The sequence below is a fragment of the Eurypyga helias genome, unplaced genomic scaffold (assembly GCF_000690775.1).
Source record: "Eurypyga helias isolate BGI_N326 unplaced genomic scaffold, ASM69077v1 scaffold15392, whole genome shotgun sequence".
Classification (NCBI taxonomy): Eukaryota; Metazoa; Chordata; class Aves; order Eurypygiformes; family Eurypygidae; genus Eurypyga; species Eurypyga helias.
In genome coordinates this window covers 1-23484 of record NW_010236720.1, presented here as the reverse complement: position 1 = coordinate 23484, position 23484 = coordinate 1, and the positions used below count along the sequence as shown (strand labels likewise).

General features: G+C 39.4%; 1 protein-coding gene across 1 annotated transcript in view; it reads left to right on the top strand.

Moving 5' to 3' along the window:
* Positions 1-22519, top strand: part of LOC104506295 (sodium/potassium/calcium exchanger 4-like) — a gene marked incomplete at its 5' end in the record, with an annotated part of 35617 nt that extends 13098 nt beyond the window's left edge. The window contains 7 exon segments of the mRNA XM_010147199.1: positions 2179-2348; positions 4368-4512; positions 15226-15392; positions 17614-17728; positions 19621-19733; positions 20351-20416; positions 22147-22519. Coding sequence (XP_010145501.1) covers positions 2179-2348; positions 4368-4512; positions 15226-15392; positions 17614-17728; positions 19621-19733; positions 20351-20416; positions 22147-22299 — 929 coding nt within the window.
* Between the last annotated feature and the right edge of the window lie 965 nt (positions 22520-23484).

Here is a 23484-nt window from a genome sequence, read left to right as displayed (position 1 = left end):
AAAGCTGTTCTCAGAAGCTGTTTTCTAGGAATATCACAAAGGTGAAGCGGAAAAGGCTTTTTTCTGTCTCATATTTGTGAAAACCACGTTTGCAAGTTTTAGGTGGAGCCTGTTTGTACTGTATGGGGCCAAGGTATGTATGTTCTTGGGCATAGGAAGTGAAACTGAAGAGCTGTTGTGAAAATCCAAGAGCAATGTGCTGCAGTGAGTCAAAACAGCTGTAGTTATAGATATATTTATAGTGATATATTCTACATCAGTGCTGAGTTTTTTATCATGGTATTTCATCAAAACTGAGTATGTTTGGTCACTGTCTCTTTAGTACTCTAAGAAACAGTTCCAGAGTAACGGTAGTGCTTCCACGTTTTTCATGACTGTAAGATAAAGAAGCACTGTGGAGACTTCACTGGAGAAACTCACTTGAGAACTGTTAATCTGAAGGGACTTTTTATTAAAGAGATATCTGGCCTTTTTGCCTTGCATTTCTTTGCCTAACTAAAGCAGATGTTGAGCTACTGTGGTTGAGTCCTCTTCTGTGAGGACTGGTTCCTAGGAAGCTTGTCTGGCTATATATTCCTTCACAGAAAAGCTGCTGCACTCTAAATGTAAGAGTCATTGGAATGGATGTTCTCCTTATCTGCGTCATCAGCCACAGCACTCAGCAAGGTTAATTTGTTTTAGATGTTGGGACGGGTGAAGGCTAATTGCTCCTTTATGTTTACCAAATGCAAAATAGCTACTGGTTCTATTCTTCGTTAGAGATAGTAAGCTGCAAGACTACAGAATGGATTCTTTGAGTAGGGCATATTTATTTGTGAGACCAAAGATCTTTTTATGACACTTTAGGTGACCCCAGTGCACTCACTGAAAACTCAGTGAAACAAAGCAAGATGCTCAAATCCTAAGGGTCAAAAAATAGAGCTGTTTACTAGTGATTTACAGGCATGCTAGGTTTTTCTTGTTGAATGATAACGTAAGAATATATTTCTTCAAATATGTTAGAAGATGCATGAGACAGCAAGGCCTTAATTGCATGATGTGATTTACATGAATGTATGGATGCAGTCTTCTTCCTGAAAAACAAAAATATTTCAACACTGTAACAATGCAAAAAAATAACAGTGTAGACTTCTGTGTGTTTAGAACTGGTCCATTTTAATTCCTTAGTTTGAGGTGAATGTTTTCTTAGATTTCCTTTGCTTCCTGTCTGGAACCATGCACTAATAATTATCTTTCATTTCTACCTCCTAAATTCTCTTCCTCCTCTTAATGTAAGTAACTTATTGCAAAAAGGGAGCGGGACGGTGAAGCCAAGCTAAGCAAAGCAGAAAACAAGCAGCAAAGAATTTTGTTGGGTTTTTTTATACATATTATTACATGTAATAATTGATATTTATTACAGTCATATGCGTATTTCCTGCCCTGCTTTCTAACACCACATGGGTATGTCTCCTGTCTGCTGAGCCTTGCTCTGCTTGCTATGTGTGGTCTGTAGTGTTTGTGAAAAATGGTTTGTTGTTGAGCTCTGAAAGTCCTTGCCTGTATCTGTGTTGATTCCCAATAGAATTTTGTCTCGCTGTTTGTGTTAACATAGTAGAACCAAATTCTTAACCTTGGTACAAGTTCCTTTATATTAACAAAGGCTTACTTACACATTCGTTCTTAACAGTTGTTTTCCATTGTTTCAAATCTTGTCATGTTAGAGATACTGATGATGTTATGTGAAGGTAAAGCGAAGATTTCCCAAAGGAGTGAGCAGAACATTAGGGACTTGTAGATGTGCAGCACCTTGATCCAATGACATAGCTTTAGAGGTTTCAGGAGTGCTGTCTACACTGCCACAGTGCAAATGCTTTTAGGGAAGGCTTACAAAACCGTAGTGGGACAAAAGCAAAGAAAACTGGTACTACAGCATGAATGACTGGGTAAAAACTGGTCCCACTCATCTCAGAGTGGGTTGATGGCTACCTTAGAAGAGTGATATCCCTTCTCAGCATGTGATCTAAACAAAGTGCACAACAGATTCACCACAATATGGAAATGTTACAGGAAAGTCACTCGGAAATTCAATCATTCAGATAAATATTACCTCCACCTGAGCCTGAAAAAAATTATGCTGGGTGATGGGAAGCATGGTAAGATCAATTCCACAACTAACCTGTCCATTGTGATCATTAGTGAAGGGGATGCAGCAGTGTGGCAAAAACAGTGTTGTGATGGTGGATGAGATCATCTGCTCCAGTCCCCCCAAATACCGGTTCCCTGAAGCTGGATTACGGATTATGATTACAAATAAATTTGGACCACGCACCAGAATGCGGATGGCAAGCCGACTCATAATTAATGAGGTAGGTTCATTAAGAAAACAATAAATGACAGTGAGGCACAAGGGTTGACAGAGAGCTGTATTCATACTGATTCTGCAATTCAGATTCTCCCATGTTCCTCGCGATGGGATAGAGTTACTTCTTTCTCAAGCAGCTGTGTCACAGCAGATTTGAAGATGGATTCCCAGTGGTGATGCTGCCTGTCTTAATGGTAGGTCAGTCACCAGATAAGGACTCCCTTAACTCCCTGCCATGGGATGTTTGTTTTGGTGTGTGTGCGTGTATGTGTGCACATTTGGATTTTATCTTCAGCAGAAGAACTGGTTTCGATCGTTTCAAAAGTGATCAGGCTAAGAAAGGATAATGGACAGGGCAACCAAAAATCTGTAAGAACTGCACTTCTATTAGCAGCACATCAGGATCATATCTGATATTTGCCCAGCTCTTTAGTCTTCAGTGTAGTCCTCAGCTCAACATGAAAACAGACCAAAATATTTTCATGAGGGGAATTTTCCTGGACAGTTCCAGTTAACTCTTACTTGATATATTGTCACCACCATTTAATGCTTGTTTCATACCCTGCAGCTGAAGTGAGGGTATGGCCACAGGATTGGCTGAGTGATGCTGTTCTGAGCTTGTGGGAAGTACTTGGAGTGCAATCTTTGGCCTGCCAACCTTGGCTTCTGTGGAGGCAGGATTTTGTCCTTTGCTCCGTACTCTGTCAAATACAAGAGGTTTTTACTGTAGCAAATAAATTAATTTCAGTAGTTTTGGAAATACAAGCCTTAGCAAGTTCCTAGAATTTGAACATCATACTGTAATTTATGTGCCTTCCCAGCATTGTGAATACCCCAGTGAAAGAAAGCAACACTAATTTATTTGTAACGAAAGTCCGGTTTAACAGTAAAATAGTGAAATGTTTATTAGGAATTCAGCTTGGAGGCATACAGTCAAGAGCAGAAGATCAGATAGGGCACACAGCAGCAGTTGACTCTGTAAAAGTTCTGCTTTGAAGTTAATTCATTGATCAGAAAGGGTTTCTTTTGTAATGGATACATGCACAGAGAGCTGATACTTGCCAGTTCAACATCTGCAGTAAACATTCTCTAAAACACAACATTTTGGATCTATGTTCTTATGTATTCTCACTGCCGAAGTTTTGCAAAGTATTCAGATACAAGTTTTCTCTTTTTTGCAATGTGGTTATCTGAGTTTCTGAATTTTTTTTGCATGTTGTGCAGTTACTTTATTTTTCATGGCATTTCAGAGCACTTTTTAGGAATTTGCAACGATGTATTGTGGAACAAAGAACACTTATCAACCCTGCTTTATCTAATCTAACAAACTAAGAATATTTCTTTTTTTACAGAGTGGGAAATGAGTGTTACACCTCACATTCTCCAGTGTATTAACGGGTATATATACTGACATTTAAAACCTAGCCCTGTAGCAGTTGTACTATGTATTGGACCTATAGCAGACTTGTAGATGTCTGCAGGGACAGTTATGAGCTTCATGATAGTATATACTCAAACAAGGACAGCAGGTGTCCTTGCTTTTGAAATTATAATCAGGACCTTTACAATTTACCTCAAGGAATGGAGATGAGAAGGAGGGAGGAGAGTTGGACCTGAGTAGGAGAGATCCTGGCCAATGAGTCATTCATAAGCCAACTCTAATAGTGCGGAAATGTTTTGAGTGTTCCCACTGGATTATGGTGCTATTGCTGTGAGTGAGAAATGCTTCAGAATAACTACGCTCATTAAAACATGGTGAGGAAGAACAGATACGACAACATTGTCCATCATGGCTTCAAAGACTCCTGCTAGTAATTTTGGGGTGGATGGTCAACACAGGCCTGATAAGGACAGGTAGGCCCCAGGCAGATTTTTTTTTTTTTTTTTTCCCCCTGGTTGGAAGGAAAGCTTTGTGGAGAAACATCATAGCTTATGTGACTGGGGCTGGACAGACAGCAAAACACAGATTTGGCAAAGTCAATATTTTTTGAACTATGGCAGTTTTGTCTTTGATATTGTGCAGCGTCAGCGGTTAATCCAATCTGCCAATGGCTCAAGCAAGCCACTTCAGAATGGGAGACATGAGAATATTGAAAATGGGAACATCCCTGTGGTGAACCAAGAAGAGGAGAATGAGCAGGACAATCTATCTCCCTTTTCACTGCCAGGTAAGGCTTATTTTCCAGGTGTTTATAGTAAGGAAACAAAAGATAATTGAAATGCCAAACACTGGGTTGTAAGAAAAAACAGCGTGTGGGGAGAGAGAAGTAAATGAATTGATTTGACTGTCTGAAGGCTGGATTTGGTGACAGTAAAACTGGGCTAGAGGCTACATGGCTAAAAGCAGATCTTAGGAAGGTGTTTTCCAGCCGTCACGCACAATAGCAGTTGAAGTGCTGGTTTGCCAGAGGCGAAATAAAGCAGGTAAAGCAGGTTTATATTAAAAAACATGTCAGACCAACCTGATGAGCACTGCACTGGTAGTTATTCTGAAGTCAACAGTTGATAAACAGCCTGCTGGAGATTGCTAAGCCAGAGGCAGCTAGGTGTATAAATATATAACTTGACTTCATGACTGTAGGGGAGGCTTCTTGGATAAAGAGTAAGAAGAGTTTAAGGGGAGAAAAAGTATTTAATATCTTTGACAGTATTTAAAATTCTTAGAATGGCAGTATGTAATATTATTCAACTTCTGAAATTTTTTGGAAACCCTGGTATGAAGGGCTGTATATAACCAACCTTATTATGTTCGTGCCCTTAGCACGTTGCAGGTTGAATCTCCCCCAGACTCTTTTGAGATTAGATAGCAGAGATTAGATCACCTCTCACAGATATGTCATCAGTAGTCATGTGTCACACAGTGATTGTTTAACTCAAGTATTATTTGACATAAATGAATATCACATGCAGTGAAAAAGAAGAATTTTCCATGTAGTGTATGATTCTAATTTCTTAGAGATACTATTGCTTCAGTTGCTGTCATTTTAGAAGAGATGTTTGTGACTGAACAACATTGAAGCATACTATGTGAAGACTGGATAAACCCGTACGTTTTCATGTGTTACTGTATTGTGTGCTCTTACAAGAGCTTCTTGCAGTCAGCAGTTAGGGACTTCAACTGGGTGTGAAAAATGAAAACAAATTGATTCACTGCACATAGACTCGTTAGATGGGCTCCTGATAATCAGTGAGATAATAAAAAAACTGGAGTTCTTTGCATGGTGAAATAAGTGGATCCAAGTCACCAATATGCTTGTGCACATGAACTTGTTAATAATAATGACAACAACAGCAGTAACAGTAAAAAACAACTTCTAAAAAACCAATAATGTCTCCCCAAATCATCTTAAAAATGCAAAATTCGGTGAATCAAAAAGGTTTTTCAACTGAGTTGTTTTTAACAATTTTCTGGATTCAAGTTTTAATTAGGGCAGTGCAATTGTGCATGTCTTCTTGCATTCCAGGACAATGCAGAAATCTTAGTATGTGGCAAACGTTACCTGGAGCCCATATTTGGATTTATTCAAGACTCAGAAAACTTCTTTAGGAGCAAAAAAATAGAATGCAGAGTAGAGCTTCCTAAGTGTGTGACATTCATAATAGACAGAATGCTTTGAACTAAGGAGGGAGTTATTAGTTATGCCATTGGCCTTTTTTTAAATGTCGTTTTTCTGCATTTTTGAGAAATTCTTTAAAGATAATTGAGGTCAGGCCAAAGTGGAGCCACCGATGGTGTACAGTTCATATTGGAATGGAGTAAAAGTTCAGCATGAACTCAAAGAATTGTACAGAAGTGGTAAAGTGTTTGTTTAAAATCCTCATAATTATCTTCAGGTTTTGTTAATCCTGTTGTCTGGAGATAATTGATTGATTGGTTGGATTCTCATTGCTCAACTCATGAATTCTAAGGGAGAATTCCTTTTATTATTTTTTTTTTTTTTGCTTTCAGAAGTACCACTGTAATAACTTTGGAGAAAATGTAAACAACCAATGTCATGCTTTGTTGTTTGTTGTTGTCTGAGTACTGTGGCACAATCAGTAACCTAAAAAAATCCTGACATTTAAAACTGACTTTAGGGAAGAGGTAGTTTGCAGCCAATGTGTCAGAATCCCTCCTGTTTTTCTTTTGATACATTTTCAGGCCAGGAATAAGGCACACACATTTTCTAAAGATCAGAAGTTCATGTATTATTTCAGTACTATAAAGAGCTCTACGAAGAATAGGCTTTCATTTTCCAGTAGGACCTTCCAAGTCAGCTGCTTGCAGTCTGCTAAGTACAAAATTCACTCCAGCATTTTAAGAGCTGCAACAGAAATGGCTATAAATTGGCCCAAACCCTTTTTTCTTCTATTCTGTAGTCACCTTTTTTAGCCAGGTTTGGGGTCTGGCTTTCCTCCTTCAAATTTTGTATTCTAGATCCTTTTGCAAGAGCAAGATTTTTTTCTGAAACAGAAATAAACGTAAGTGAAGTTTAAAGCACTGCATCACCTCTGAGTGATTCCCAGTTATCATTTGCCACCTGTAAGTTTTGCTTATTGTTCTCTTTTATCCTCTGTCAATGGCAGTGCTCAGCTTTAGCACACAGAAATAGAGAATAAAATTGTTACATGAAAACAGTCTCAAACTACAGCATCCAGCCTAGATCCTGTATGTCAGACCTCCAGAGAGATTCACCCCCAGGGGTGTAGTTCAGGTCTACCTTGAAACAGGCGACCACATACAGTTTTTATGGAAACTACACACAGTATCATACAAATCAGGGTTTGCCTTTGGTTTCAGTCTGGGAAGAAACATTCTCTTTAAAAGAGGAATTTCTTTCTTGACCTTACCTTTAGGCCATGATGATTATCTTCCAAGAGAAAGCCTTATTTGATACTTTACAATTCGATTACTCTGCAGTTGTTTGGAAACAGGTCTTAAACTTTAAAAAAACACCCTACAAATCAGAATAAAGCAGGATGAAACCGAGCAGGCATATGTTGACAACAAAATTATGTGTAAAAACCCTTGTATAGCTCAGTAGTCTTTTAGAGCCCAGACTCAGAAAAGCACTTCTGTGCAGCTCTTAATGGATGCTTAAATCCCATTCGCTGTCACATGTTCAAGATCCTTTAAAACACAGTGTTCTCAGTTCCTGCTGGTTTCACAGAAATGAAGAACTCCTTCTCTTGCAGGATTGGACCATGGATGCTTTATATAAGTCATGATGGAGTTAGCTAAAATAGGAATAATAATTCCCAGAGCTAAAATGAGATGGTAATAAAGGAGATTAGCAATCCTGCCCATTTTTGTGTGGATCCAAAATACAAAGACAACATGTAGGATAGAAGCAAAAAGGAATTAACAGTATCTACTAAAAACGTAAAAGATGTTTGGTTTTGGTCAAACCAAATGTTTGTCTCACCCAGTACTCTGACTCCAACCATGACTTTATGAAGAAGCCTGGGGAATAATGAGACAGGACAAGTTGACCTTCAGCTATTTTCAGCTCAAGGAACTTCCTGAACTGAGTGTAATGTCTGATTATTTAAAAATCCTTAATGCATTTCTTCATAATTAACCTGTGTAATTCTCACTGAATCTTTGCGAACATTTAATAGCCACAACATCTTTGTGAAGTAGTTTCATGGCTGTGTGAAGAACCGTCTCCTTTTACTTGCTTTGAACCTGGCTCCTACTAGCTTCATTTGATGTCTTTTATTGGAAGACACAGTGAACAAAGCAAACCCCATGAACCTCACTGGAGCATTCAGGATGCTGTAGCTCTTTGTTATATCTCCTATGGAGTTGCAGGTCCTCAGGGTTGAGCCAGAGACAGAATAGAGCCCCATGTAGAAACCTCTATAGTTTGTGTCTCTGCAAACACTTAGGCAGAGAGTTCTTTTAGCTTCTCTGCAACACCCCAGTCTTCTCTCAGTGCTCTTTTGTATTTTGGTCACTAGTGGACCCAGCAGACTTCCTGCTTCTAATGTACGTTATAGAATGATAGAATCGTTTGGGTTGGAAGGGACCTTAAGGACCACCTAGTTCCAACCCCCCTGCCATGGGCAGGGACACCTTCCACTAGACCAGGTTGCTCAAAGCCTCATCCAGCCTGGCCTTGAACACTTCCAGGGATGGAGCATCCACAGCTTCTCTGGGCAACCTGTGCCAGTGCCTCACCACCCTCTCTGGGAAGAACTTCCTGATATCTAATCTAAACCTCCCCACTTTCAATTTACACCCATTACCTCTTGTCCTATCACTACAGGCCCTTATTTGGAGTCTTATTGCAAATTTTGGTTCCTCAGACTCTTTTTTTTCCTGCTTTATGGTGCTTCTGCTAAAGTTTGGAAATACGACTTATGTGACTGAGTTAGGAAGAGAGCTAGTTTCCATAGTTTCTTTGATGTTGCAAGAGAGGAATTCTTCCAAGAAGGTAGTTTGGAGCAAAACCTGACTGTGGGAATCTGAAATGCTTTTTTAGAAGAGCTTTCTCTTGCCACTGCCTATGTAATGGTGCATCTATCTTAGAATTTTATTTCAGACCACCAGTGTTCTTCTGAGGCACATGTCATGGTTATTCTCATGTACTGCGCTTTGATTTGCATTGTGTTCATGGAGCTCATGAGCCAGATTCATTTTGTAGAAAAATAAACTGGAGAATGTGCTCCAGAAGAGCAGTGAGTGTGCTCTGCCTTGGAGGAGGATACACAGGATAAATGGGAAGAGAAGTGGGCAAGGATTTAATTTAGTAATTCATCACTTCAATCTGAAAGAGCGAAGAGGGACTTGAGCCAGTTCTCCCTTAAAAAAACATTGATAAAGCAGACAACAAGGTTAAAACATACAAAATAAACCATGCCAAAATCCAACCAAGTCTAACAAGATATGGGGAATACCTCTGCTTAGTTACATTTTATTTTTGTGGACTATTGTCCTGTGTAAACGCATAATAATTCTGGGAGTAAAGCTTGTTTCTGCACACTGGAGCAAATTCTCCGGACCAGTTCCCACTGTACCAAAAGTGTGTCTTTAAGAGAAAATGATTCGCCTAAACCCAAATATACCAAGTGTGGTAAAGGCACAGGCTGGAAATAGAAATCTGAGTTGTTTTGGACAGGTCTCATGGTCTGGAATTTGGAACTTGTATTGTGGAAAATGGAACTTCCAAGAAAAGCATCAGGAGTTTGGAAAATAGTCTGTTTTGGATGAAGATGAGAAGCAAAACCTCGGTATTTTCCACAGAGAATTGTTTCCAAAGCTCTGTTGCAGGAGAATTAAAAAAGCGTTTTAATATGTCCGTTGCCCACTTGGAAGGCTGACAGAAGTTGGGTCTTCTTGGATACCCTTTTACACACTACGTATCCTTGTCTCTGTTGTGGTAACACAGAGAGTCTCTTGCCTCCACAATTCCAAGGGAAAGCTGCTAAGCTGAAATCAATAGGGATTTTCCAAGAAGGTAAAGAGGCAGCTGCTGTGTTAATTTTCCTGACAGCAAATTGAAAACCATTTTCTCATAAACTTTTTATTTTACAACAAAGGCATTTTTCAGTGGAAAGTAACTGACGGAAAATTCTCAGGGGATCGAGTTTGTTATGTCTCTTTCAGTTGTTTCTATGTTGAGTCCCATAGTTGGGACAAAAAAATTATATTCCTCTGGTGTGTTTTGGATACTGCACATGCTCAGAAATTAATGAGGCTTTCAGATTGGCTAATCTACATATATTAAAGTTTTCCAATCAGTCTCCACTCTGAACAACAGCACTTTCAAGCAAAAATTTACTTGCTGTTGGGGTTATTACAAAGCTCCCAGTGTGGAGATGTGCATGTTACTGTTACACATTTTCAGATGGGGATTTGAATTAATACTGGTAATGATACATGGGTGTAAATACATCTTTGTAAATATAAAGTCTAATTAGGACTGAGGGGACAGGTGATTTAAAAATCACTTTTTTACTGGGGGAAGAGCAGTTAGGTTAGGGTTTTTTTGTCATTGTTTGGTTTGGGGTTTTTTCCCTTTGTTTATTTTTTGTTTTGTGCGTGGGTTTTTTTGGTTTGAGTTGGGTTTTTTTTCCTCAAATGGAGAATGGTAAAGGGATTTAAAAACATAAAGAATGCTTTTTAAAATGATGAAGTAGAACACCAAAAAAAATCTCCAGCAATAACCTTCCTAGGCCAGCCTGGATATGCCTTATTTTTCTGCTAAGTTTAGCACTGTCAAAAGAAAAAGGAAAAAGGGGAAAAAAAAAAGAAAAGAAAATAGAAATCAATAGTAAACTCCGAGAAGCCTTTCTCATTTTCCAGATAGAGCAGACCTTTCCCATTTTTCAAGTTACCTTTAATTAGAGATAAATAGGAATTCGTAACAATACAGTTATTAAAATACTGTGTGTGAATTAGATTCATGCTTTTCAGGGATGTTATAATTATTTTAGATTAGTCAGCTGCTAATTGCTTTGTGTAAGGAGATGCTTTTTTTCACATGTGTAGGTTTAGGCATGTTCTGAAATAGCTAATGTGTGGAGGAGTGGTCTATGCTTGACTGCCATGCTTTTAAAGGGAAGACTGAGTGGAAAAGCTGTTAAATTTAACTAACTAAAATAACTTGGATCTGACTTCTGACATCGTAGTTGCAGACTCCAGTCTGTCTAAACTCAAAAAGTGTTTTCTCTGCAGCTTATTGATGTGGACATGTAGGCTGTCTGCACTACATGTGTTTGGAAGTCCTGTTTCAGACTACCTCTAGCTTGGTCCTATGGACTAAATGCCCATTATTATTTGAAACACTTCTAAGTTTGTGCTTCTGGTTCAGCTTTATACCAAGGAAGTCTCACTGATGTGATGCAAGGCTGCTCTGTGTTTCAAACTAAAATACAGCAAATTGCAAACCAAAAGACAGTAAATGGGGAAAATCAGGAGATTTGCTCCAAGGGTACGCTCCTGATCTGAATGAAAACACAAATGTAGTTTCACACTTTCATACTAAACTCCCCTCAAATCTTTGTGAACGTTGTGAATAAGTATTTTTCCTGTAAAAGGCACTTGCCTTAGTGCCTTACAGAAATACTTGTTTCCTTTAAGTGCTGTCATGTGTGTTGTTGACTTCATTCACCTGGACATTATCTGTATGTGAAAGTTATTAGTGTGAGCATAACGTCTGGAAAGATGACAAGCCCAGAAATGTACTGAAAATTAGCAAAGGGCTCTCTGTTGTCAGGCTGCCGCTTCATTTTCAGAAACATTGTAATCAGGCTCTTCTGTAATGATGCCTCTCTGAAACACTTGGCATGCTTGCCTTCCAAATAGCTGGAGAAACAGAAAAATGAATGTATAAAGTAGGAAAAACAGCTTTGTGCAAAACAACCTCACCTTGCTGTTTTGCAGCAGAGTGAACAGATTATAGACCGGTGTTGCGTTCTGTAATAAAGCAAAATTCTTTCATTATTGTTGGGGGGTGTGCAACAAATACAATACGCCTTTCCTGGGCTATGTGGGTTGCCACAGGACCCTTCAAACCCAGGGCTCAAGAGTGGCCTGTACTGCTGTTAAAACAACTGAGCCAAGGCCTTGTAATGGGACTATTTGTCTGTTTTTGCAGAACAGCTATGTATCAAATGATAGCCTTAATGAGGATGATAATTTTCATCCTTGCAGATGTACTAGGGAGCTAAGCAACAATCATAAAACAATTTGTCATGAACTAAAAGCATACCCCAATTTAACAAATTTATCACTAAATCATTTTAATGATTATTTTAGAGTGGGTGGTCAAAACCAAAACAACAGAGCAGCGCAAGAAGTAATTTCAAAAGAACTTTAAAAAAAAAAAAAAAAGGAGATTTTGAAGCTGTATATTGTTTGTGCATTCATCTAAGCCAGGTAATAATGAATGAAGTCATCTGTTTCCTGAGGAAGTAAAGTCTCACTTTACTGAGGTTGCTGCTAAACTTATTAAGTTCTTACAAAACTATCGAGTTACGGTCCAAGAGTAGACTTCTTTAGCACTGGGTGCCACACAAGTTCCATGACCCAGCACAGTAGGAAGAAAACTGCCTGAGGCAGAACTGAGGCCAGATATACTTAAGGCTTTATATAAAAGTTTATAAAAGCTAGCAAACCCTGACACAAAAAAGAAGCCAGTGTGAAGTGTCTCGTGTAGGCTGCTTTGGCCGTGGTGGTTCAGAACTGTTCCAGGCTAACTGCACATGGCCAATCAGCTTCTCTGGTAGCCCAGCAAACCCCAGAATTACATGCCGTTGTTGTTCCCTGGAATCTCAAGCCTGGTTGCCATGTAATGAATGCAAATGTCACTTCCACAAACCATCTAGCTGTTAAAACCGGTTCAGTCTCATGACCTTGTGTGGATAAAGCATCACCACTAATAGAGCCAGGAATTTTAATCTGACACGCTAATCCATTCAAACCGAGTGAAGATAAGGTTAAGGCAAGTTCTTCTCCACTAGTATTTTGGCTTTCCTGGAACTGAGCAAGCAGAGTGATGCCAGTGGTAAGGCACTGTGAATTCTCACAGTTAAGCATGTGTCTAAGCAATTCAGGGCACTAGACAGGATCCCTGACAAGATCCATATTCCGCAGCAGAGGCCAAGTGCATCTGTGTATTCTATGTTTGTTCTTCAGGCAGTTTTGTTTCTTTTATTCATGTTATTGGAAAGTGAAATGGCACTGAATCTCCTGTGTGTAGCCACAGCCACAGTTACACCCACATCAGATCAGAATCAGATCCATCATTTTTTCCTGTCAAACAGACACCCACTCACCCTGCATTTGGAGTCACGCACTGAGGACATCACTGGCCTAGGCCATGCTGACTTGTTTGACCATGAACCAAGCTTAGCAACTTGGGTAGACAGAGTACAAATTAATTAGCAGGAGTCTTTGGATGATCCAAACTGTAACAAATTAAACAGGAAGAGGAGGTATAAATTACCATAGTTTATTTACAGCCTTGTTAACAGAATTGAAGTGAGATTTGACCTAAGAGGTGTCATTTTCTGGACAGAACAGATAAAACATAACTTTTAAAAATTTGTAAGGACTTTCCTGTAAAATCTGTGATAGCTCCCCAGTGACATGTAAAACTCTAGAACTAGAATTGACCCTACAAGACTTCAGCAGGTTTATGTGTTAGAAGTTACACAGCCACAAGCTAAATGGAGATAAAGAGACAAGCTTAGTCTAGGATTTCCTGGTGGGTTCATGGCATCTCAGAAATCACAAAGAAATCTCAAGTTAAGGACCTGATTCATAACTTAAGCAAGACAGTGTAGTACTAGAATGGATGCCGAAGTAGATGAGTGAAGACTTGCAGTTGGACTCACCAAGTTAAATTAGACAAGTAAATAGCCTCATAAATTACAGAAGTATTTCTAGTTTTTAAATGTTGAATATTTAATTTCATTGCACTTCGTGCACATTGGTTCAGAGGACAGATTTCAGTCTAACTGAATTCACTGACAATTACTCGCATTAACCAAATCCTAAATCCCAGTGTCTTTGCTGAAACAAAATTTTGGGTGGCACTGATAGGAGCTTTCACTGATTGTACCTGTCCTTTAGAATTGAGCCAAAAAACTTCACTGGAAGATGTCTCTGATAATTTTCTTTAATGTGATCAACAATTTTATTCAAAACTGCATATTTTGTTAGATCTCATGCATATCATTATCGGTTAATGGTGGAAATCCTTACTAGTATTAACTGTAGAACAATGTAACAAAACTCCTCCAAAAAACACTGTACTGTTTGCTGTGATACTCTGGGTTAGCCCGATAAGCAATTGTTATCCTACTTGCAGTAAACTACTCATTAAACATACAAATGTAAGTGCTCCATTTATTTATGGCCCAATTATAATTCTATTTTATGTACTGAGATTTATGTGCGCTTTTACAATAGTTTACATTTTTAAAAAATCGGGTGTACTTGCCTTCAGTAATGACAGTTCTCTGGTACTTCTCACCGGTTGATTTGGGAGGGCTGTATGAGAGAAGTCAATATCTTCAGGATATCAGGAAGAAATTCTTCCCGGAGAGGGTGGTGAGGCACTAGAACAGGTTGCCCAGAGAAGCTGTGGATGCCCCATCCCTGGAAGTGTTCAAGGCCAGGTTGGGAGAGGCTTTGAGCAACCTGGTCTAGTGCAAGGTGTCCCTGCCCATGGCAGGGGGGTTGGAACTAGATGATCTTTAAGGTCCCTTCCAACCCAAACCATTCTGTGATTCTATGATTCTATGATTCAGTTTCCTTTTATAGAAGGTAAGAGACCATCTCAAGGTGGTGCTATATGCAGTTGGAGAACGTTACCACGTCTAGATCTGCCAAGTACCAGTTTAAAGTTCTTCCCCAGTGCCCACAGTGAGGCATGTGAAACAAGTTTATCATGTTCATAGGTTGGCTTGTGCTTCTGTTTTCTGTGAAAGTATTTTCTGTTGCTGCACAGAAGGTACAGGTTTGTTTTCACTACAAGGATTTCCATTTCCTTTTTAAAAGGGGCTGGTGGTTGGTTGGTTGGTGTTTCGGGTTTTGTTGTGGGAGGTTTATTATTATTTTGGTTTAATAGTAATACACATATTTCAAAGAGCAACAAACCTGGCTGTTAATTTTGGTTTTAAAATCAGCCATGCTTTTCAAACATTGTAATGCTTTCACAGATTTACACAGACCTTGACAGGTTTAATTGGATGTGCATGCAGAACTTGGCTGAGAGTGAAAAGATAAAGTATAGATGAAAGTTACACCGGAAAATGAGCTGACATGCACAGTTGTAAACATCCTCCTGGGATCTTCTGGGATCTTTTGCTGTGTTCAAGGAGGTGTAACTGGGCCTGTGATAGTGGTGGGAAAGCTAAACTGGTTCTTTCCTTTCTTTGTCCTGCAGATGGAAGAATGAACAAAATTAAATGGATTTTGACATGGCCGTTGATATTCGTGCTCTTTTGCACCATTCCAAACTGCAGCAAACCACGCTGGGAGAGGTTTTTTATGCTGACATTCATCTTATCCACTTTCTGGATTGCCTTGTTCTCCTACTTCATGGTGTGGATGGTAAGTGCATGTAGCAGGACTTTCCACAGTGAGGGAAATATGCATCTCAAAACAGATAATAGATCTTTTGTGTATTTGGTAAAGAAAGGTATGTAATTGTAGTGCAGTCTCTTCAGCTGTTACTCTAATTATTGTAATTCCACTTTCCTGCAGCTCTTCTCTGCATAAATAATTGGGCCTTTACTGTATAGGGCCCAGTACAGTCCAGGAACATGCCAGCTCAGTTTTTAAGAGAATGTGGACATGCACATTCTACTAGTAAAAGGAACTTTAAATGAAAACGTTTAACTATCAGCAGCTGAGACACCTTTAGAAATTTGGCTACAGGGTCTGATAGTGAAACATAAAAGACGGATAGCAAAATTTTAGAAATGGAAGTGGTGTAAAACACCTTGAGTAGACTGGAATAATGCAAGAAAACCTTCTCAGTGAAGAGTATTATGATTTTCGGTATGTTTCCATTTGCCCTAGATCTGTGAGAAGGAGTGTATCAGGTGTGGATCTGTAAATTATAGTCAGGAGCATGCTTACTTGAAGGTTTGAATAAGTTCTATTTTTTCTTTCTTGCCCTCTTTCAGTTTCTCAGGTTTACATTTTCAGTCAGAGTAGAGGCATGAATAGGAAAGCTCTCCAAATAGTTTCTTTGACGGAAAAATTAGCCATAGTTTTGAAGTATGGAAAGTTACTTTTGTCTACAATAAAAGTTGGAACACAAAAACGTTGTATATACTTTTAACTGGAAGATTGGTAGAATGTGTTGCTGAAGAATTTATATGCCCATTTTTCCTTTTAAAGGAATGTGTAGTGAAGAAACTTTCAGCTGTTTTCATACCCAAATATATAGTCTTGCATATATACTCAATTTCATACATATAGATATACTCTTTAGTGATCCATATGGAAGAATTTTTGTTCATGAGCTTCTTACCAGCAGAATCTTTTTTTGGTGGAGAACATCTTTACCTTCCTCAAATGTGTCAGGCATTTGCAAACTACACTTATATATGTTTCCTCTCACGGAAGGTTGTGTTTCCCATACTTTTTGCAACTTTTTATGTAAGCTTATTATTTTAAAATAATCTTCTTTTCTCTTAATGTAGACTGTGTTGGAGAAATTAATGTACCAGCCACTCATTCTGCCTGGGATAATGGCGCCAAAGTCACACATTCACCTCATACCATATGTCCTTTGCCAGGCCACACTGGGTACCTTGGTTCCATCTGTAGATATCCCCTTCACAAATGAGAGATGTGCTCATGAAGGCTCCAACACAGCTTATTTTAAGAGACAGCCAGACCTTAATATCCTGTTACCACTTGCAACAGGAGAATCATGCCCACTCCTATTTCTGAGTCACAGCTTGCCCCTTAGAATAAGGTTTGTGAGCAGGTTCTTAAAATACACCTTTTCTTTGGTGAAGGGTCCAGTTTTCCTCATGTCAGAGACTGGCAAACTGGTTCAAGAAAACAACACAGAGCCTTAGAGACTTCCACTCTTAGCAGTCTCAGCAGGGAAGCAGCTGCCTATTCCTCATTCAGTCTTCTCACTCTCACAAGGCTATTTCCTTTTCAGCTGCCTGTTCAGCCTTTTTTCTTGATGCTTTTTCCGCCTTCTTCGGATGTTCCAGCTAAATACAGCTCCTGTCCTTTCCAAGAGCTCTGCTACAAGCTTCGGCCATTCCCTAAGCTCTTTTAAAGCTGCATCTGGACGCTTGGGACAATATAACCAGACTTGCTCACTTTGGGATTTTATCAGAAGTCATGCAAGAAACTGGTTCCTTCTTCATGTGTTGGAATAAAATAAATTTTTTATATCTCTGCCCCTATATCACAGTATAAATCGGTTGCAGTCCTTCTAAGAATAGGACTAGCGAGAATCTTGCCATTCTTGGAAATAAAAAGCTCAACAAACCCACAGGTTGAATTATGTCTGTGCTCCTCCTTAAAAGACCAGTGTGTCCTGTTAGAAGTACAAAAAATGGAGCTTTTTGTTTGCTCATAAAACGTGGAATAATATGACCCAAAGTACTTTTCCTTTTCACAAGGTTGGTTTTAAGCTGGTTATTCCACGGCTATTTAATTTGCATAGGTGGGTAAGTATCCTGAGTCTAATCCTATTAGGATTCACACCAGAAATCAAAGTTATGAGTATGCCGCAGGTGTATTGGAATGAGGAGACTTTCCAAATATGATGGGTTAATCTATTTTCCTCACTGTTCAGGTGACTGTGATTGGATACACCCTTGGGATACCGGATGTGATCATGGGCATTACTTTCCTGGCTGCAGGAACAAGTGTCCCAGACTGCATGGCCAGTTTAATAGTAGCAAGACAAGGTACTGTGTTTGCTGAAGCATAACTGCAATCTTAGATACGTGCTCAGTGATTTGCTTCCTCCATACACAGAAATTCTCAATGCAATTTTAATCTTTCATTTTCACTGTTTCAGGGCCTTGTTAAAAGCCAAAACACTTTGCTAATTATTGTAAACCAAAGAAATAACCCCTGTCCTGTTATCTTTTACTTACTGGGACTGGGCATACCCTAGCATTCTAGAAGGTCATTCAGCACTCAGATATCCCATGCATGGTATGTATCAGGGTAAAAAGATAAAAATAGTAGGCAAAACTGGAATTTCAACTATTAAAAACTACCTTGAAGAGTATATGCTGGCCAGCACTTGTCCATGTAAAACTTGTACTGATTTCTGGAAGACCTCTCAAACCCAGAGTAGTGAAGTGGTTTAAGAGGATCTGGCAGAAGTGATGTTGCTGCAAGCATACTTCTCATCCAAAGGCAAACTTCCTTCCCATAGGAACATATGAATAGCCACACTGGATAAGGCCTTTAGAGAAATGTCAGCTCTTTCCTTATCAGCTTTCCATTGATACTGTCAAAGGCTTTCACATATATCTATAAGTTTTGATTAAGGTTCTTTGCATTTCCTTTTTTCCTTGTGAAATATGTGTAGCCATGTCCCTTCTTGTTGTTGAAAAACGTTAAACCTGACAGTGTGATCTCCTGTACAGCAGCAGAATAAGTCCTAATTGTATTCTTTTCCAGTATTCCAATTCCCATAGTCTTCTTTTTTCCCAGATAATGAGATCTCCAGCACACACCATTGGGCGAACAACAAGGGTTCTGAAGTGATATTAAGTACTCAAAAGCCCCACCTTTGTAGTTTGAGATAAGAGTAGTGCTATTAAATGTTGCTTGGTTGGAACTATATATTCATTTTCCAGGTTGTATTATTCGTTGTGTGCAGGAAAACCTCACAAAAAGCAGTACAAAAGAATATTCAGGGACAGGGTCTTTGAACTACTTGGATTCAAGAGAGATGCTTACTGGCAGGTTGCAGACAAATATCTAAAAAGTAGAGATGGACACTACCACAATATGGATCCAAAGCATAACCTTTCTCTCAGCAGCTTTCTGCAAGAAAATACTGTGCTTATGGTGTGGCAGTGTCTGTCTCTACACTGTGTACTCTCAAAGTATATGTGGGGCATGTCCCATTTAAGTAGAGTTCCTCTTCTTTTACGGGATTCACATTGTGGAAGTGGTTCAGTAGTTAGGCCAGTGCATAAGGGAAATTAGCAGGGCAGTGAAGCATTCTGCCTTCCTCTGACACTGGTGCAGAATAAAGTGCCAGCCAGTGATGAGCATTAGGAGTGGATTTCAAGTAATGCCTAGGGATTTCACCACCATTCACTCCAGGTTTTTTCCTTTCCTGTAGCATTTTATTGTTTCTGCAGTGAAATCGTTGCTGATTAAGCCCCACGGAAGTGCTTAATATCTTTGACTACTATCTAGTTGGCTTCTTTTCAGGATCACTTTTCATCAGTAAAGGCCATGTGTCCACATACTAAATCCAATACGTAATCTCCAGGTTCCCTGTGGCTACAGACTAGAACAAGACTTGAATTTTTAATTAGCACTGAAGTCAGATGCTGAATAGATACCACACACCCACTCAAGGCTCTCCAAGACACAAGGAAGATAATAGTTCCTTGAGTGAGCAATTTTTGCGCGCTTTTTTCAGAAGTCATGCAAAGCTTATAGAACATGGAAAGATTATGGAAATTGTCTCCCTATCTCAGATGCAGTGGCCAGTCCAAGGGAGTTTGGTTCAATGCAGATCCTTCCCCTTTAGTTTCTTCTAGTACACAGGTAATGGTCCTATGCTTTGTTTTTACCCAAGAGGTTGTTTTTCTTTTTTTCTCTTCAGGCCTCGGTGACATGGCAGTATCCAACACAATAGGGAGCAATGTCTTTGACATCCTGGTGGGCCTTGGTGTTCCATGGGGTTTGCAGACCATGGCAATTGATTATGGATCAACTGTATGTATACTTGGCAAATCTTTAATTTGTTCTTTTTGTCTATTTATAAAAAATTATATGCTAAAAAAAAAAGCATGCAAATAAAACTAAAAAACAAACCAAAACAAGAACATGCTGAGCATATTATTGGTTGCAAAATAGGGTGGTATTTCTTTGCCAAGGAACCATGAGTTAAGGAAGCAGTTCTCCTTCCACAAGTTCTGCAGTTAATTCCCAGTTTGCAACTTAGGGATATGTGTACACGACACTGACATTTTCTGACTACACAGTTTCAAGCACACCTGTCGTGTCTCCCTGTACCTTCCTATTTTGGTCTGTAAGATGAGAATATCAGCATCTCTCCCTCTCCTGAGGATCTTTTATCATAAAATCCATTATAAATGCTGATTTTTTTTTTTTAATGGAGGTGGGATTGTTTATACATTTGTTTTGATTGCTCAATCTTCCCATTCTTCATTATGATAAATCTGTCATGGATTTGCATAGTTTAAAATGTGTAAGTCCGTGACTGTTCAAAGCAGAATGTGGACCATAAATCAGTAAATTGATTTCTGATATCCAAAGCACAGTGATATCCTGAGCATTTTAAAGGTCTTTTCTCTGTTTAATTCCCATAGGTTAAGATAAACAGCAAAGGACTGGTCTATTCAGTTGCACTTTTGCTAGGATCAGTGGCACTTACTGTAAGTATTAGAGTGTCTCCAAGTATCCCAATTGCAAAATACTTACTATGTATTTACATGTTATAGAAGGATAAAATGGAAATACTTCCTATCCCTGAAGCATTCCTTCTTGTAAAGTATCATTCTCATAGCAATACCATGAGTTGAAGAGCTACCTTTGTCCTCAGTGAGGACTGAAATCTGGCATTTGGTGCACGAGATGCTGGACATGCGTAGGTCCCATTGATTTCAGTGGCAGTGTTGAAATTTTGAGATCCAGTAATACCTGTGTGCTCTTGTGTCCAGCTGCATACCCCAGGCCTGTCTCTTTATGTTGAGACAAAACCCAGGTATGCCTCATCACCCTTTGCCCTTGTCTCTGATTTCCAAAACTAGCCTGGACTAAACAAGTGCTAGCCAGAAGCCTTAATGAAGACTGGTCTGTGAGGACTGTGAACCTCAGGACTTTAAACAGGCATGCTAAATGTCACTCAGCCTTGTAACACATGACTTGTGAAGGTGAAACAATAATTCTGTTTCAAAAGTCAATTTTGCTGGTACTTAAGGTCTGATCCTGCTGACTCCCAGGGAACCCTCTGTGGGAAGAATGAAATCCCAAAGGTATAGAAATATCCACTTATACTAACGTCTTTCACTGATTACTGGTGGAGGCTCTGTAGAGGAGGGCATCATCACTGGAGATTTCACGCTGTTGCATGACTGGGCCGTACAAAACTCCACATCACCTCTGCATGACTTAAGTGATAGAATGACCAGGATTGTTCACTCTGCCACTAACTTCCTAATGCCTCTGATACATAAGCTGTAGGAGCCTGTTCTGTTCTTTTCTGACAGTTCTGCTGTACTGCACAGTGCCTGTGAAGCAACAGACGTGTTCTGTAGACATTTGTATCTGATGCTGCATGCCTAATGGTAATCAGCACTTTGGGGAGAAATGGATTATGCAGATGTGTTACTGTGCTAGCTGTTGTTCATGCTTTTCTGAAGAGTCTTTTCGTAGTAGAAGCCATGTTGTTCTGCTAGATACCCTGATTCTCACACACACCCCGCCCTACACTCCCCCCACCCCATCCCCCCCGCAAAACTCAGTGGAGAGTTTTGAGCAAAACAACAATTCAGAGGCACTCGGCACCATTGAAAACAGATGCCTTTGTGAGGACTTAGTTGCTTTGCTGCCTGTGACTTGTAACTCCCCTTAGTTCTGGAGCTGAGCAAAACAGCAAAGAAAGCACCTCTTCTGAAGCTGTTGAAAGAATGAACTTCAGGTGCTGGTTTCCTACTGGGACATAAAGAATCTGTAGGGGAACACTGGATGGAGAGGCATTTGTGTAGCTCAGTGCATTCCTTTAGTTCATAGTGAATCAGTGAGTGAGCAATGCCCCATGTTCTGAAAATGCCCCACAGGTTGAAACTCAGCACCTCAGGACCTGTTTCTCAGTTACATAAAGAACTTGTGAAGGGGCCTTAAAGTGGGTTAATTTCATATGTTGTAACAGGATCTTAGGACAACTGAGAGTCAGGCTGGAGTTTGAATTCTTAGTTCGGGCTTTTACATTCTTCTTCTTAATCAGAAAATCATATGTTGCCTTCTTGATCTATAAAATTCTTAGAATGTATTTTTATCTTCATTCAGGATCTCTAATTCAAGAGACTCTCATTTTTAGCTTACCATGATTGTTTCCAAAAGTCTCCTTTGGGGCTTAATTAACTAACACTTTGTTTGCTTGCAGGTGTTTGGAATCCATGTAAATAAGTGGAAACTTGACAGGAAATTAGGCATCTACGTGCTGTTTCTTTATGCTGTTTTCCTGTGTTTCTCTATATTGATAGAGTTTAATGTCTTCACCTTTGTCAACTTCCCTATGTGCCGAGAAGAACTTTAAACCACAACAAGGAGAGAGACTGCAATTCTTCTCATTACATGTGTTGTAAATGACAGGAGGCATTTCACATTTCTGCCTTCTTTCCATCAGTAATTTTTTTATTCCTGCTTCATCAGCTAACAAGCACTTCTACCTGTGTGGAAGGAAAGCATACCTTTCTTTTAACATGCTAGCTCGAGGCAACCAAAGCGTTTTCCTCCTCTTTGGATACTGCTGCTCAGTCATAAAGCTGTGTGGATCTTATGCAGAACTCTAAAATGACCCACTTCTGGGACTTCCTGTTGTGGTTCTCATTCTCCTTCTCCAGACAATCAGCCATCACCACCAAGGTTAGCAAGAGAATGGGAGAAGAATCTTCATAGTTCTTTTGGCTTTGACATTTACTTTCCATGGAAGAGTAAGAGGCAAGTACAGAACTTTTCTTGGCTCAGTCAAAATATGTCAACTGCAGGACCAGAAAGTCCAAGGCACATATCATGGCATGCACTGTTGAGGACATCATTTCCCCCTTCAAGTGCTCTGCTTATAGAGGAACTGCACTGACAGGTTTTGTTGGCAGTGTTGAGTATTTATCACTCTTTTCAATGAACATGAACAACATGGCAGAGAAAGAAGAGGAAATGGTTCTATGTTGTATCACTTGTGATGATGCACACTAAACATCAGAGTATCTGCATACTGAAGAAGAGAATTACATGCAGAATTTCATACTTGAAAAATATGTTTTATCACTAATGAGCAATGCTGTATACAGAAATATAAACTAACATTTGTGAATATTACAGCAGAAGAAAAACTTTGCATTGGCCCTTGTAAGCCCATTGTGTAAATTTAGAAGAAACTAAACAAATAAAATACAGCTGGGTGCTCGGTAGCTATCAGTTATTGTTATCAGATGAGAGTAGTAGCCGAATGTAATCCATACTTTCTGACAACAAAACGCACCCTGATTATGATTTGATTTGAGTGGTGGGAGGAAGAAGCTTATTTCATCAGTCAAGAAGCTGGTGTATTCTCCGTTTTTTATTTGTATTCCCAGAAGCTTAATGAAGACAAGTGTCTAACACTGAGCAGTGCAGATAAGAAACACCTTGACAACAGCAAGTCTGTCAAGAGAATATGGTCCTTGATTTGATTGCATGCAAGTTTTGAAGCGTGATATAGAATCAATCATAGAATCATAGA